Below are 14,428 nucleotides of genomic sequence, written 5' to 3'. Positions count from 1 at the left end.
TTGTCAGAATTTAGTATTAATAACAGCAGTATATAAAAGTAAAAAGCCACAATAATTTCAATTATATAATAATAACTGTCTGCATAGGCATTAAAAAAAAGAGTAGCTGAAAATATTTTTAAATATGAATAATGATTATCTCTCAGTGGTAAGATTTATGGGTGATTTTTATCCTGTTTATATTTATGGTATTATCTAAATTCCCTCTGGTGGGAATCTATATAATCAAAACAATTATCATATAAAAGATAACGTATGACTGTGGTTATGGTTATATCTTAAGCTTAAGGTAATATCCCAGCAAAATTATTTGTATATCTGTGACTTTTAGGTATATTGCATTAAGCTAACTCCAGATCTATTGCTGGCTTATATGTAACAAAGATTTGGTACACAGAGGCAATTTTGTAGAACAAATCCTCAGAGATAAAGACTTGTGTTCAGATAATTCTATAATTCAAATGTTCAATAATTTAACATGTAAGAGTAAATCAGGAAGTCTTGAAACAAAGACAAAGTTAATACACACTAAATATTTCATGGAACACTAGTCAACATATTCAGTAGTCACCCATGTAAAGTGGACCAAAGGCAATGTTGATGAAAAATGCAATTCTAGTTGCTTCCTTCCCCCTTCTTCCTTTTCAGCTACAATCATGCCTGGATTTGTGTGTCTAAAAATGCCCTCCATGCAGATCTGTAACATATAGCCCTGGTCATCTCTTTGAAAAGCTCCTGGCTCTCTCTTGCTGTCACAGGAGGGCATGAAGGTTGGTAGCACGAACTCCAGGTCCAACAGAACTGGTTCCAAATTAAATTCCAAGGCAGATTTGCCACTTTGTGGTTATTTGATTGTCTCTGCCACTTACAATGTTCTCCAAAGTGGTCATCAGTTTCTTCCCCCAAATTCCTTCCCTTCTCCAATTCTCAGTGCCAAATAAAATTCTCCCCCAGTGCCCAGCCTGTTGTCTCCCTTTACCGTCCTTTTCCATCTGGTCCATTCTTTTGCCTTTCCCAGAATCCAGTTTGTGTTTCTGTGTACATTGCCTGATTCTGCATCACAGAGGCCTCATAACTGAGCTAGTGAAAATAGAGCTCCCTTTTTAGAGGATGGAAGAAAGAAGGTAAAGTAAATTCTGGCTGGCTAGCAAGGTACAGAAAGGCTATCAACACTCACATAATAGTATTTTCTGGCCCCAAGATCAGAGTCCAGTTTTCAAAAGATAATCCAGAGGGTCATCTCATTCTCTTTGCCTGGATATCCTCCCTGTCCTCTTTGTTCCTCCCTCTTTGTCCCTCTGGCCTCTGTCCATGGAAATCAGCCTTCACTCAGGTGACACACAAATGCCTTTCCCGAGCAGTCAGCTGAGTATTTGCCCAGTTCCTCTAGTGCAGTTATGCTTAGTTTGAACCAGTTGATTCACTCTTGGGGTTCTTAGCCATAGTAGTGAGGAGAAAAGACCAGGTCTGAGTTAATGTCAAAACACGTTGTCTTAGTCCATTCCTGCTGCTATAACAAAATACTATAGACAGGGTAATTTATATGTAATAGAAATTTATTTCTCACATATCTGGAGGCTGCCAGGTCCAAGATCAAGGTGCTACCAGATTTGGAGTCTGGTGAGGGTTTGCTGTCTGTTTCCAAGATGGTGGCTGTTGCTGCATCTTCTAGAGGGGACAAATGCTATGTTCTCACATGGTGGAAGAGTAGAAGGGCAAAAGGGGTGAGCACTATGCAAAACCTCTTTTATAAGGGAACTAATCCTGTACATAAGTGAAGCCCCTCATGAGCTAATCATCTCTTAAAGGCCTCACTACTCAACACTATTGCATTGGGGAATAAGTTTCAACATGAATTTTGGAGACACATAAGCATTCAAATCATTGTATGCTGAAATGGAAGCTAGTCAGAATCAACATAAGCTACAAATAGCTACCATTTGAGCACCTTTCTTTGCATGAAATTTTATAGACATTACTTCATCTTCATATAACTGTATGCTATATATGTATGTTATTATACCCATTTTATGGATAAGGATATTGAAATTTGGACAGATAAGTAATTTTTCCCATGGTTACAATTTGGTAAGAGATGCAGCTGGAATTCAAACTTTGCTCTTTGTGTTTCTAAGGTCTCTTCGCCCACCTCAGAGCTGGGTGCAAGGACAGAGGCTTGTCCTCTTGGAGAGAGAAAAGCAATAAATGCAAGTTAGAAAAGAAAATTCTGCCAGGGGCTAAACTGATGAAATACAAGAATGAAGCTTTCTGGTGGTCCTGCATGATCAAGAATAGGAGTTGAGGTGGTCCTGTTGGGGTGGATCACATGTGCTTTAGAGATTTTCACTAGATGGCTCTTGTGAAGAGCAGTTGCTGCTGTGGATCATCTCCGTATTAGTATGATTTCTATCCACCCGAGCTCGTCTACAGCATAGAATGAATGACTTTGAAATTTTTATTATTATTATTATTATTTTTTTTTTTCAGACGGAGTCTAGCTCTGTCGCCCAGGCTGGAGTGCAGTGGCGTGATCTCGGCTCACTGCAAGCTCCACCTCCCAGGTTCACGCCATTCTCCTGCCTTAGCCTCCCGAGTAGCTGGGACTACAGGCGCCCACCACCACGCCTGGCTAATTTTTTTGTATTTTTAGCAGAGACAGAGTTTCACCGTGTTTGCCAGGATGGTCTCGATCTCCTGACCTCGTGATCCGCCCGCCTCGGCCTCCCAAAGTGCTGGGAGTACAGGCGTGAGCCACCGTGCCCGGCCGACTTTGAGATTTATTATTTTACCAGCTCAAATTCCATGGCCCCTGCTACACAGAGGATTCCTCTGTAGGAATTTATTTTTCTACTCTGTCATTGATGAACACTTGTGCTGCTTTGGGTTTGGGACTATTATGATAATTCTGCTGAAACTTTCTTGTATGCAACACTTTCGGCACACACGTGCAAGCACACCTGTTGGGTATTTACCCAGGAATAGAATTTCTCAGTCACAGGATAGTGTACGTTCAACTTTAGGATATAATGCCAAGTGCCAGGATATAATGTCAGTTTTACAAAATGGCTGCCCTTATTTACACTTTCATCAAACACCAGTGTTTGACTGTCTCTTTTTTCCGTATCCTCACTGGAACTTGGTATTGTCAGTCTTTTTGATTGGCCATGCTGGCAGGTGTGTAGTCATATCTCAGTATGATTTAATTTTGTATTCCTCTGCTTGTTGATGAATGTGTAGGTGTCTTTTCATACTTTTACTGACCATTTGAAAATCCTCTATTGCGAAGTAGCCATTCAGATCTATTGCCCATATTCCTATTGGGTTGTCTTTTCCTGTTGATTTGTAGACAATGTAGATACAGTCCAGAATCAACTCCTTTATCAGTTACATATGTCACAGGGAATTTTTCTCTGCTCCATTAGTCTATTTGTCTTTATTGAACGATGAGACTGGCCTAGGCTGGGCATGATGACTCACATCTATAATCCCAGCAATTTGGGAGGCTGAGGCAGGAGCAGTGCTTGAAGCTAGGAGTTCATCCTGGGCAACAAAGCAAGTCCCTGTCTCTACAAAAAATTGTAGAGACAATTTTTTGTACAGGCATGGTGGCATGTGCCTATATCCCAGGGTACTGAGAAGGTTGAGGCAAGAGGATTGCCCAAGCCCAGGAGTTTGAGGTTGCAGTGAGTGGGAATAGACCACTCCGCTCCAGCCTGAGTGACAGAATGAGATCATGTCTCTAAAACAAATTAAAATGTAATTTTATTACTGACCTATAATTTTCCTTTTTCATTGTGTCTTTATAGGTTTTGGAATCTAAATTATACTGGGTTCATAAATTATGTTGGATGTGTTTTTTCTTGTCTTATTCCCTTTAAGAGTTCACATAATGTCCGTGTTATTTCTTCCTAAAATGCATGGTAGAATTCAGTACTAATGGCATAAAGGCCCAAAATTTTCTTTGAGGTACACTTTGCTTTTGTCTTTGCTTTTTTGAGATGGAGTCTTACTCTGTCACCTAGGCTGGAATGTGGTGGTGCAATCTCAGCTCACTGCAATGAGGTAGATTTTTAATTTATAGATTTACTATCTTTACTAGTTGCAGAACTATTTTATTTCCCCTTATATCATATCTGTTCTATTTTCAAGACATTTCTAAATGTTGTCTAAATTTTCAAATATATTGGCATAAAGTTGTTAATTATATTTTCATATTTTTAATGTCTATAATGATGTTGCTCTCTTCATTCCTGACATTGATTATTTTTTACTTCTCTTTCCTTTTCTTGTTCAGTTTCAGCAGGTGTTTCTCAGATTTATTAGTTTCTTCAAATAAGCAATATTTGGCTTATTGATTTTCTCTATTTTTTTATTTGTTTTCTATATCATTAATTTCTCTTATCTTTATTATTTCCTTCCTTTTACTTTAAATTTGACTTGATATTATTTACTAACTTCTTGAAATAAATGGTTAGCAAATTGATATTTCAGACATCCATCACATCTAAAGTTATAAACTTCTTTCTAAGCATAGTTTGAGCAGTATCCCACAGGTTCAAAGTATTTTCTAAACTTCTTTTATGATTTCTGCTTTGACCTGTGAGTTACATAAAAGAATACTGCTTAATTTCCAAGTATATGAAAATTTTGTAGATATCTCTTTGTAATTGATTTCTAGCTTAATTGCATTGTGGATCTAGAAAATACTCTGTTTAATTTGAATCTTTTGATACTAGAGATTTGCTTCAAGACCAGCATATGGTGAACTTTTGTAAATGTTCTGTGTGTTTAGCTTTATTTTGTTTAATTTTTGCATTTCCACCTTTCTATAATTCTTATAATTCTTATATTTTCAGTATGTCTTTTACAAACCTCATAAAATCTCTTCAATCCATTCTGAAATGCTTTTTCTTTAATTGAAGCATTTAGTCTATTTATATTTATTTAATTACTAATGTACTTGTGTCTAAGACTATAATCTTACTGTGTATTTTTCATTTGCTCTATCTGATTTATGTTTCTTTTTCTTGATTTTCTTAACTTGTTTTAGAGGGCTCAATGTTTATTATTTCATTTTTTCTAATATTAGGTTCAAAGTTACAAATAAATCCTTTTCTATTCTTTTAATAATTACCCTTGATATTGCAAAACATATTTTTAACTGTCATGTTTATTGATGCTGTTCTCTTGGACAATGCAAGGACTCTAGCATAATTTAACTCCATTTACCCAACTTCTGACTTAAGCGTCTGTAAGACGCTTTTATTATTGTTTCATACAGCCAATATTCATGTAGATTTATTCATAAATTTCCCCTTCTATTGCTCTTCATTTTTCCTAGGTCTCCCACCTTCCATCTGTGAACACTTTTATTCTGCCTAAACAATATCCTTTGGCGTTTCCGTAAGAATAGGTTTGCTGGTGATAAATCCACTGTTTTTGCTCATCTCAAAATGTCTTCATTTCAATTGCTTTTTTTGAGGATGAAAACAGAATTTTAGGTTGGTAGTTTTTTAAAGTACTTTAAAGATATTTTCTCATTATCTTCAGGCTGCCATTATTTTTCATACAAATCAGCTCACTCTAATTTTCGTAATTTGTCTTCACTCCTCCTTCACTCCACCCCCTGGCTGCTTTTAAGATTTTTCTCTTTGTTATTTGTTTACAGCCATTTAATTGTGATGCATAGGTATGGATTTCTTTTTATTTATCTTATTTATAGTTTGTAGGACTTTTTAGTCTGTGTCTTGATTTCTTTCACCAGTGTTGGAAATTTTTTAGCCATGATCTGTTCAATTAGTACTGTTTCTGTCACGTTCTCTCTAGGACTAAAATTACTCATAGCTTAGATCTTTTTCACTCTATTCTGTAGGTATTTTATCTTCCCCTTTGTATTTTTCACCCTTTTATTTCTCCATGCTGCATTCTGGTTTATCTTTTCTCAGCTCTGCTTTTAGGTACGTTCAAATTTTCATTATTTGTTTGAGCTAGTATATAAAAATATAATTTATATACTGAGATTTTATGCAATGGCCTTGATAAATCCATTTGCTAATTGTAATAGTTGATCTAAGGATTCTTTTGGATTTCTATGAATGCAAACATTTAGTATGCAAAAGGAGTGCATGAATGGCAATTACTGTTCCCTTTCTAACGTTTTATTTCTTTTTCTTGACTTATGGCACTGTAACAGTGGAAATAGCAAGCATCCTTTATTTTTTTAATCTCAGAAAGGCGTTTTCAATATTTTCTCATTAAGTACTCTGTTTATTATCCTGTTTTCTTGGTAGCTTTTATTCTATTTAAGAAATTTCTATCTACTACTAGTTTGCTAAGAGTTTATTATTAACATAGTGGAATTTCATCAAATATTTTTGCTGCATCTATTGATATAGTCAAATTTTGTTCTCCTTTATTGTGTGGTTGAGTGATTTTCAAATATCTGAATAACATTGCATTCCTGGGAAAACTACAACTTGATCGTATTGTATATTTACATTTTATGTATTGATGGATTAGATTTGCTAATATTTTGCTTAGGATTTTTGCATCTAAGTTCCTAAGAGTAATTGGCCTATCATTTTCCTTTCTTGTAATATGATTTTCGGGATTTCTGTTTGATTCTTTCAGCTATCTGAAGGCACAAGTCTTCTGGAATCATCTTAATACGATCTCAGGACTAGAAATGATTCAAAACGGGGCTACACAGAGAGGGCCAGAATAAATAGAAAAAAAAAATTCGATTGACATTTAAGTAGGCAAAATATAACTAGATGGAAAACTACTGAAAAATTAGGCTCATGTTATTAATGATATCTTTAAAATAATCAACCTCTTCCTAGTTCTATAGCCATGACCCACAAACCACACTGGCCTGGTGGACACTGGCTTTCATCCAATTATTTTGTAGAAAAAGTAGCTAGTGGTCTGACCCAGAGTAATAACTCACATCCCCCAGCCCACTTCCACGCGGGAAAAATTAGAAAGTATACATGGCAAATGCCATATTCACCAAAAACTCCTTTTGTCTAGATTTAGTCTTATTTTTACGTGTTTAAACAGGTGTTTCCTTTTAATAAGACGTTATCTAGAAAGAAGAGAAGACTAACAGTCTGTACAAATGGAGAATGTTAAAATAAGCTTTAAATAAATCATTCGGGAAGACTCCCTGCCAGATGATCTATAATGTATGCCACTTTTCCTCCTTTCCAGGGGAGAAGCAGAGACATGGCGCCTGAGTAATAAATATATTCCCAGAAAACATCACCAAGTCCTTAACGATCCCAAGAGTGAAAAATGAGGCTTTAAACCAGCATTGTGAACAACACAAGAAATATCAAAATAAAGCAAAAAGTATCTTGGGACGGAAAAGGCAATGACTGAATTCCCAATATTACACCATGTTGTTACAACAAAAATATTTGTATTTCCACAGAGCTCTAATATGGTGGAATAGAAGGATCTATTCAAGCAGTGACCAATACAAAAAAACACCCTAGAAGTTAACTGAAGAACATATGCTTTAATCTGTTTGATACATGTCTTATCATCAGTGAATATCTATTGAGCTCTCAGAGAGCATTTATGCCTGCAAACAGTTGCATTTAAAATTACAGAAATGATCCAGTCCTTTCCCACAGGACATCCCATTCCAAAAGAGCAAGATGTACAACTCATTCTCTTTCTATAGGCAGATTCTACTTTTTCTTTTTCTTCACCATGGTGATTCCCAGCCTCACTTTACCAAATGAGGATTAAATTGATGGGATTTAAATATGTATTTTAAGAAATGGAGAAGAAAGCAAGCAGGACTATGCACAAAAAGGTTGTTCCACCTCCATAGAATTTAGGGAATCATGAATTGTAGATGGAGACCTCGATGCAGCCAGGGATCACGAAATCAAAGCCCAGGGATGTAGGCCAGATCACATCCACGAAGAGACAGGGTCTCTCCCCTTCTTCATGAAATCTAGGCCTTCTTTTGTTTGTTTCTGCAGACCCACGAGTTCAGAGAAATATTTCTCTACTTAAAGAAAACCCACTGGCAAGTCTTACGATAAATGGCAGCTGCCCTTGACCTCAACGTGGGGAGTCCATACAGCAGAGCTGCAGGAGCAGATCCAGGTTTCCTGGAGTCAGAAATGTATTCAATTGTGGAGGCCTCTTTAAGAAAACAACACAGAATTGCAAATACAAAATTGGGTCAAGGGCCTTGAAAGATCAGGCCTTAACGTGTTAGCTTCCTTATCTTCAGAAAATATGTACCTCTGCTTGGTGAGGCTGGTACAGCGTCTCAAGAGGGCAGCCTCTCCTCAACCCAGCTGACTGTTGCCCTTGGGGAAACTGGCCAAACTAGCCAGATCTGATATTCTAAGAACAGCCGGAAATCTAGATGTCTATGAGAAATTCCCCCCATTTAAAAATACTGGCAAAAAGTTCAAGGTTTAAAGAAACAAAAGAGGAAGACCTGTGTAAGACTCAACCTTTGGTCTTCACGTTGGCACCTCTGGCAAATTGAATTCTGCAGTAACTGAGGCCCGAGTTAGGTTGTTGCCCTAATCCCTCAGGTGCACCTCTCTGCTGGACACCCTCGTGGAGGCTGGTTTAACTTAAGCAGTTGCAACCACAGAAGCTCTCGTGTGAAATGCATCCAGCTTAGACAGTGCTTTTCGGTGAGGAGCTTGAGGAGAGGGCCCAAACGTAAGGGAAATGTTAGAACACAGTGGCAGAAGGAGATGACAGATTGAATGTGGGAGGAGAAAAACGACTTCCAGACCCCTTTCTTTGAAAATAGATTAAATCGTGGACCCTCATACAGTGATTAGACAGCTGGGACACATGGAAGGCTTTAAGGCAGCATTCCTGAAAACATGCTCCACAGACCATCTTTTTCTGGAATACCTGGTGTGCCTGTAAAAATGCTGATCTCTGGGCCCAGCCCCCGAAAGGAGCGTGTAAGTGCCTGTGAGTAAGGCTCAGGAATATGCACTTTGACAAGCACCACGTGATTCTTAGGCAAAGTTACAGTTAAGAAACACAAGTGGGAAGCTCTTTTCTTTTCCTCTTTCTTTCTTTTTTTTTTAATCTTGCCAAGAGCTGCTTACGGGACTGGCTGCGTATGAGAGAGCTTCCAGACTTCCAGTTATCTGAACCGGTGCCCCTGGGAGACGCTGGCAAGTTTGTCCCAGTCATTCACTGCCTTCTTCCTGGCCCACACATTTTTAGTTCTGAACCTCAGTGGCTCTTTAAGCTGCCAAGCGGAATGAACCATTGAGTCTTTAAGAACACCACATAGGGTAAATTGGGCCAAGCCCCAGCTGAGTTGACCCTCTGACTTCCTCCTTGACATTCTTGCCGACACATTGCAACCTCAGCTGTATTTTGTTGACAATTAGCAGATGAAGTGTCCTGAAAACCCAAGGTCTGCTTTATATAAGTTACAAAATGCTTACCAATGACAGTATTAATACCAGGCCTTCTTAACAACATATTCTTGATTACAGTAACTTTGCCTCTGAGTCTTACGTGAAAGAAAAATCTGCAGGTGTTTCTGTGCCACAGTGAGCACGTGTGTCCATGCCGCAATATCCTAAGGAAACTCCCTTCTCCTGAATATCTCAACTGCCTGAACCTAGAAGGTTCAGGCAGTTGACCTTGCTCTGTATTTCCTGTAATTAACATAAATAGTTGTGACATTATTTCTGTGTATACGTTCTTCCCCCATCAGAATTTTAACTCAAGAGTAAAGACCACATTTTATTTAATGAGAATTCAATATCAACCAATTGGGAGGTAAAAACATAAAACATGATTAAGGCCTAGGAGGAAGAGGAGATAATGTGAGATATTAGGGAACTGAAAAGCCAAGTTACAACCTGACAAAACCAGACACCAAGGAGGGGACCATCTGGCTCACTAGGCTGCTTGAACAACCTGAACCCGAGACACAACACAGTCCACATACAGAGATTATCCCACACTGGTGGAGTTCAATCTTCAATATCTTTCCGTCACCCCTACCATGGCTTACCATGCTCTCCTTGCCTCCTGTGTTATCTTTTCTATGGACTCACCTATTAGCCCTTACTGGTTAATGGTTATGTCTCTGTTCTAAGCTTTACTTCTTGTCTCCTGTTTTCCTCTTTTTCTGTTTTCCCTGGATAATTAGAGGAGGAACTGCCAGGCACCACCTCCTAATTCAACTTGCTCATGAGCAGGGGCCAAATGAGGATGTGTGGAAAGTGTCCAGAGGAAACCTACAGAATGGAACGGAGAGACAGGAAGGATACAGCATGGGTGTAAGATCCACCCTCACAACATCTATATGCCAATCAAGAAATAATAATAAAAATACCATATTACCTTGGGGTATTCATTTCCACGAGGTGAAGAGTGACTGGTTTTGATGTCCTGTTTTTGGATTAGCATTTTGAGTAAATGATGCTCCAAAGTCATAGTTTTCAGGCAGGCCACGAATCTACTGAAATGGTACCAGCTCTCTGATTCTGCTTATAAAAGTAAAGAAAATACATAATAAACTCGGACTTTTAAAATAAACCATCCTTGTCTTACTACTGTCTTTTCTAAGTCATTTCTTTAAAAAATATATAAGTATTTATTTTCACCCCTTCCCACTTCTTCAACTCTCTGCCATTGCCTAGTACTGATGTCAACGAGTAACTATTGTCAGTTTCCTGACTGGCCTCTGTCCAATGTTGTCTGCCTTCAATCTATCCTCTGCAATGAGGCCAGAGTGAACTTCTAAACTCTAACCTGATGAAGTCATTACATCCCACATTTCACCATTGACTAATGATATGAAGAGTACTATATCTTTTAAGGAAATTGAATCTTTGGTTAAAATCTTCTCTCTGAGAAAACTTCAAGTTTCTATTGTATCACTGGTAAGCTATTCCAAAAGATCTTACACAAATTCTTCTGAATTTTTATTTTTTTTTAATCAAGAGGCCTGGCTGCACTAACTCATGACTGTAATGCCAGCACTTTGGGAGGCCAAGGCAGGAAGATCACTTGAACTCAGGAGTTCCAGACCAGCCTGGGTAACATAGTGATACCCTGTATTTACAGAAACAAAGAGAAAGAGAGAAAGAGAAGAAAGGAAGGAAGGAAGAAAGAAAGGAAGGAAGGAAGGAAGGAAGGAAGGAAGGAAGGAAGGAAGAAAGAAAGAAAAGAAAGAGAAACAGAGAAAGAGAAAGAGAAGAAAGGAAGGAGAAGAAAGGAAGGAAGGAAGAAAGAAAGAAAAGAGAGAAAGAGAGAGGAGAAAGGAAGAAAAGAAGAAAGGAGAAGAGGAGGGAGGAGAGGGAGGGGAGGGGAGGGGAGGGGAGGGGAGGGGAGGAAAGGGAGGGAAGGGAAGGGAAGGGAAGGGAAGGGAAGGGAAGGGAAGGGAAGGGAAGGGAAGGGAAGGGAAATTAGCCAGGCATGGTGGCATGTGCCTGTGGTCCCAGCTACTCAGGAGGCTAATGGGGGATGATCACTTGGGCCAGGGAGATTGAGGCTGCAGTGAGCCATGATCACGCCACTACACTCCAGTCTGCATGACAGAGTGAGACTCTGTCTCTAAACGAATAAATAAATACATATATAAACACAATTAGGGGGTTGGGGAGACATTTCCCAACAAGTATTATGAGGCTGGGATGACCTGAATGTCAAAACCTGGTAAGAAGGGGAAATTACAGTTTCATTTCTCTCATGAACATAGATGCAAAAAGTCCTAAACAATATATTAACAAATAAAATCTAGCAATAAATAAAAATAATAATATATGACCACCAAATTGGGTTTGTTCTAGGAAATGAGGTTGGTTTAACATTAAAAAAAATCAATTAACCATATTAAGAGACAAAAAGGTAAAAAAATAATTGTTTTAATGAATACAGAAAAATAGGGTTTAACATTTATGATGGAAAATTATTAGCAACAAGAAATTGTTAGCTAACTATGAATAGGTGACAACTTTTAAATCTGATAAACTATATCTACAAAAATTACAAAGCAAATATCAGTTATTAAAAATGTTTTTCTTGAGAATGAGAATAAGACGAATTTCTGCTGTTACAACATTTATTTAAAATTTTATTGGAGGTACTGCTGGCCAATACAAAAGGCAAGATAAAAATATAAAGGGTAATAAATATTGGAAAGTATGAAATGAAACTTTAATTTCTTACATATAAAATTATTGTATACCTAGGAAACAAAAAATAACCTTCAGATAATGTTCGTTGGAATTAATAAGTAAATTTAGGAATATGGGTGATGAAAGGTTAATAGATAAAAATAATCTTAGTTTTGTACACCAGCAATAAACAGTGAAATTCTAGAAGAAAAGAAGATGTTGTGTTTACTATCATCAACAACCATCAAACGCACAGGAATAAATCTAATAAAAGATGTGCAAGAAACTCCAAAATAAAGCTATCAATACTGCTGAGAAAAATTGAAGATTTAAACAGAGGGACATAACATATACATAAAAAGAAATTATTAACAGAAAAGACAGCCACAAAGTTGAAGATTTTGAAATTCATATACTAAGGAAGGTCATATTCAGAAAAGGTAAAATATCTTAAAAATAAATGAGAAAAGCATGTAAATCCCAATTTCAAAAAATAGACATAATTTAAAATATGCAAGATAATAAGTTCTCTAGAACTTATTATCTGCTGTACAATATAGTACCTATAGTTAACAGTACAGTATTGCACACTTTAAAATACGTTAAAAGAATAGATCTCATGTTATGTGCTCTTAATACACACACACACACGAACACACAGAAATTTTTAGAGGTGATGGATATATCTAGTACCATTGTGGTGATATCATAGATACATGATCTAGTACCTTGTTGTGGTGATATCATGGATATATGCATTTGTCCAAACTAATTGAAAAGTAGATATTAAATACATACAAATTTTGTATATCAATTATATCTCAATAAAGCTTTTAAAAATGGGCAAAAGACTTGAATGGGCACATCAACTATGAACATACACAAATGGTTCATAAGTTTTTGAAAGGTTGCTCAACCTTAGTATTTATTAGAGGAATAAAAATACAAGTAGATACCACTAAAAATTACAGAATGGCAAAATTAAAAAGTGTAAAAATAACATGTTCGTGAGAATCTGTAGCAATTGGGACTCTTCTTTTTTTTTTTTTTTTGAGATGGTGTCTTGCTTTGTTGCCCAGGCTGAAGTGCAGTGGGGCAATCTGGGCTCACTGCAAGCTCCACCTCCCGGGTTCACGCCATTCTCCTGCCTCAGCCTCCCGAGTAGCTGGGACTACAGGTGCCCACCACCACACCCTGCTGATTTTTTTGTATTTTTAGTAGAGCCGGGGTTTCACCGTGTTAGCCAGAATGGTCTCTATCTCCTGACCTCATGATCCACCCATCTCGACCTCCCAAAGTGCTGGGGATTACACATGTGAGCCACCGCACCTGGCCAGCAATTGGAACTCTTATATATTGCTGGTAAGAGTGTAAACTGGTACAATCACTTTGAAAACTAGCAGCCTCCATCTACATTCCTTGAAACCCAGCAATTCTACTCACTGTTATATAACTAACAGACATATATATGTACATAAAAAGCAGGCATAAGGATGTTCATTGCAACAATATTCCTAATAGCCAAAAACAGAAAACAATCACATTCGTCAAGAGAAAGTTTGTATTAATAAATCACGATATATTTGTATATTCATTGTTTATAAGACTAAATCCTGAATATCCCAAATATAACGCTGAGTGTAAAAAGCCAAACACACAAAAAAGCACATACTATAAATTCTCATTTCTATAAAGTTCAAAAACAGAAAATAAGGATCTGTTGACAGGTCAGAATAGCAGTGACCTTAGGGAGGGGCATATGGATGTTTATAAGGTGCTGAAAATGTCCTACTTCTTGCCCTTAGTAATGGTCCAATGAATGTGATCACTTTCAAAAACATCATCAAGCTGTATGCTTATGCTTTTTGTACTGTTCTATGCGTTCATTATATTTCATTAAAAAGAAAAATACCAAATGACCTTATTTGATTACCTGAAGGTAATTTATGGCTTCAGCAAATGTCGTGGGTGGAGCTGAGGGAGTAGAAGCCAGGTTGGAGGAGGTTGAAGGGTGAATGAGTCATGCAAAACCGAAGACAGGGTATGCAGACAACTCTTGAGAATTTTGATTATGGATGAAAACAGAGAAATAAGGCAGAAATGCAGAGGGTCAAGGAGGGTTTCTTGCCATGATTATTTGGTTTTGTTTTTTAAAGTGAAAGAGTAAATTAGAATATGCTGGTTTGCTGACACTTCATCCTACGTGCATCAACATATTTGATGAAGAAAAGGCAGTCTTGAGTAATAGGATTCTCCAAAGAAACCATCATATACACACACATACACAT

At 37.4% G+C, this 14,428-nt stretch overlaps 1 protein-coding gene across 1 annotated transcript in view; it reads right to left on the bottom strand.

Annotated features, from left to right (window-relative positions):
- Positions 1-10,470, bottom strand: part of SH3GL2 (SH3 domain containing GRB2 like 2, endophilin A1) — a 247,339-nt gene extending 236,869 nt beyond the window's left edge. Inside the window, exon 1 of the mRNA XM_030818031.1 lies at positions 10,363-10,470. Coding sequence (XP_030673891.1) covers positions 10,363-10,455 — 93 coding nt within the window. The 5' untranslated portion in view covers positions 10,456-10,470. The remainder of the gene's footprint in view (positions 1-10,362) is intronic.
- Positions 10,471-14,428: the final 3,958 nt, after the last annotated feature.

Source organism: Nomascus leucogenys, chromosome 1a, assembly GCF_006542625.1.
Source record: "Nomascus leucogenys isolate Asia chromosome 1a, Asia_NLE_v1, whole genome shotgun sequence".
Taxonomy (NCBI): domain Eukaryota; kingdom Metazoa; phylum Chordata; class Mammalia; order Primates; family Hylobatidae; genus Nomascus; species Nomascus leucogenys.
The sequence above is the reverse complement of the archived record's forward strand: the minus strand, read 5'-3'. Positions and strand labels throughout refer to the sequence as shown.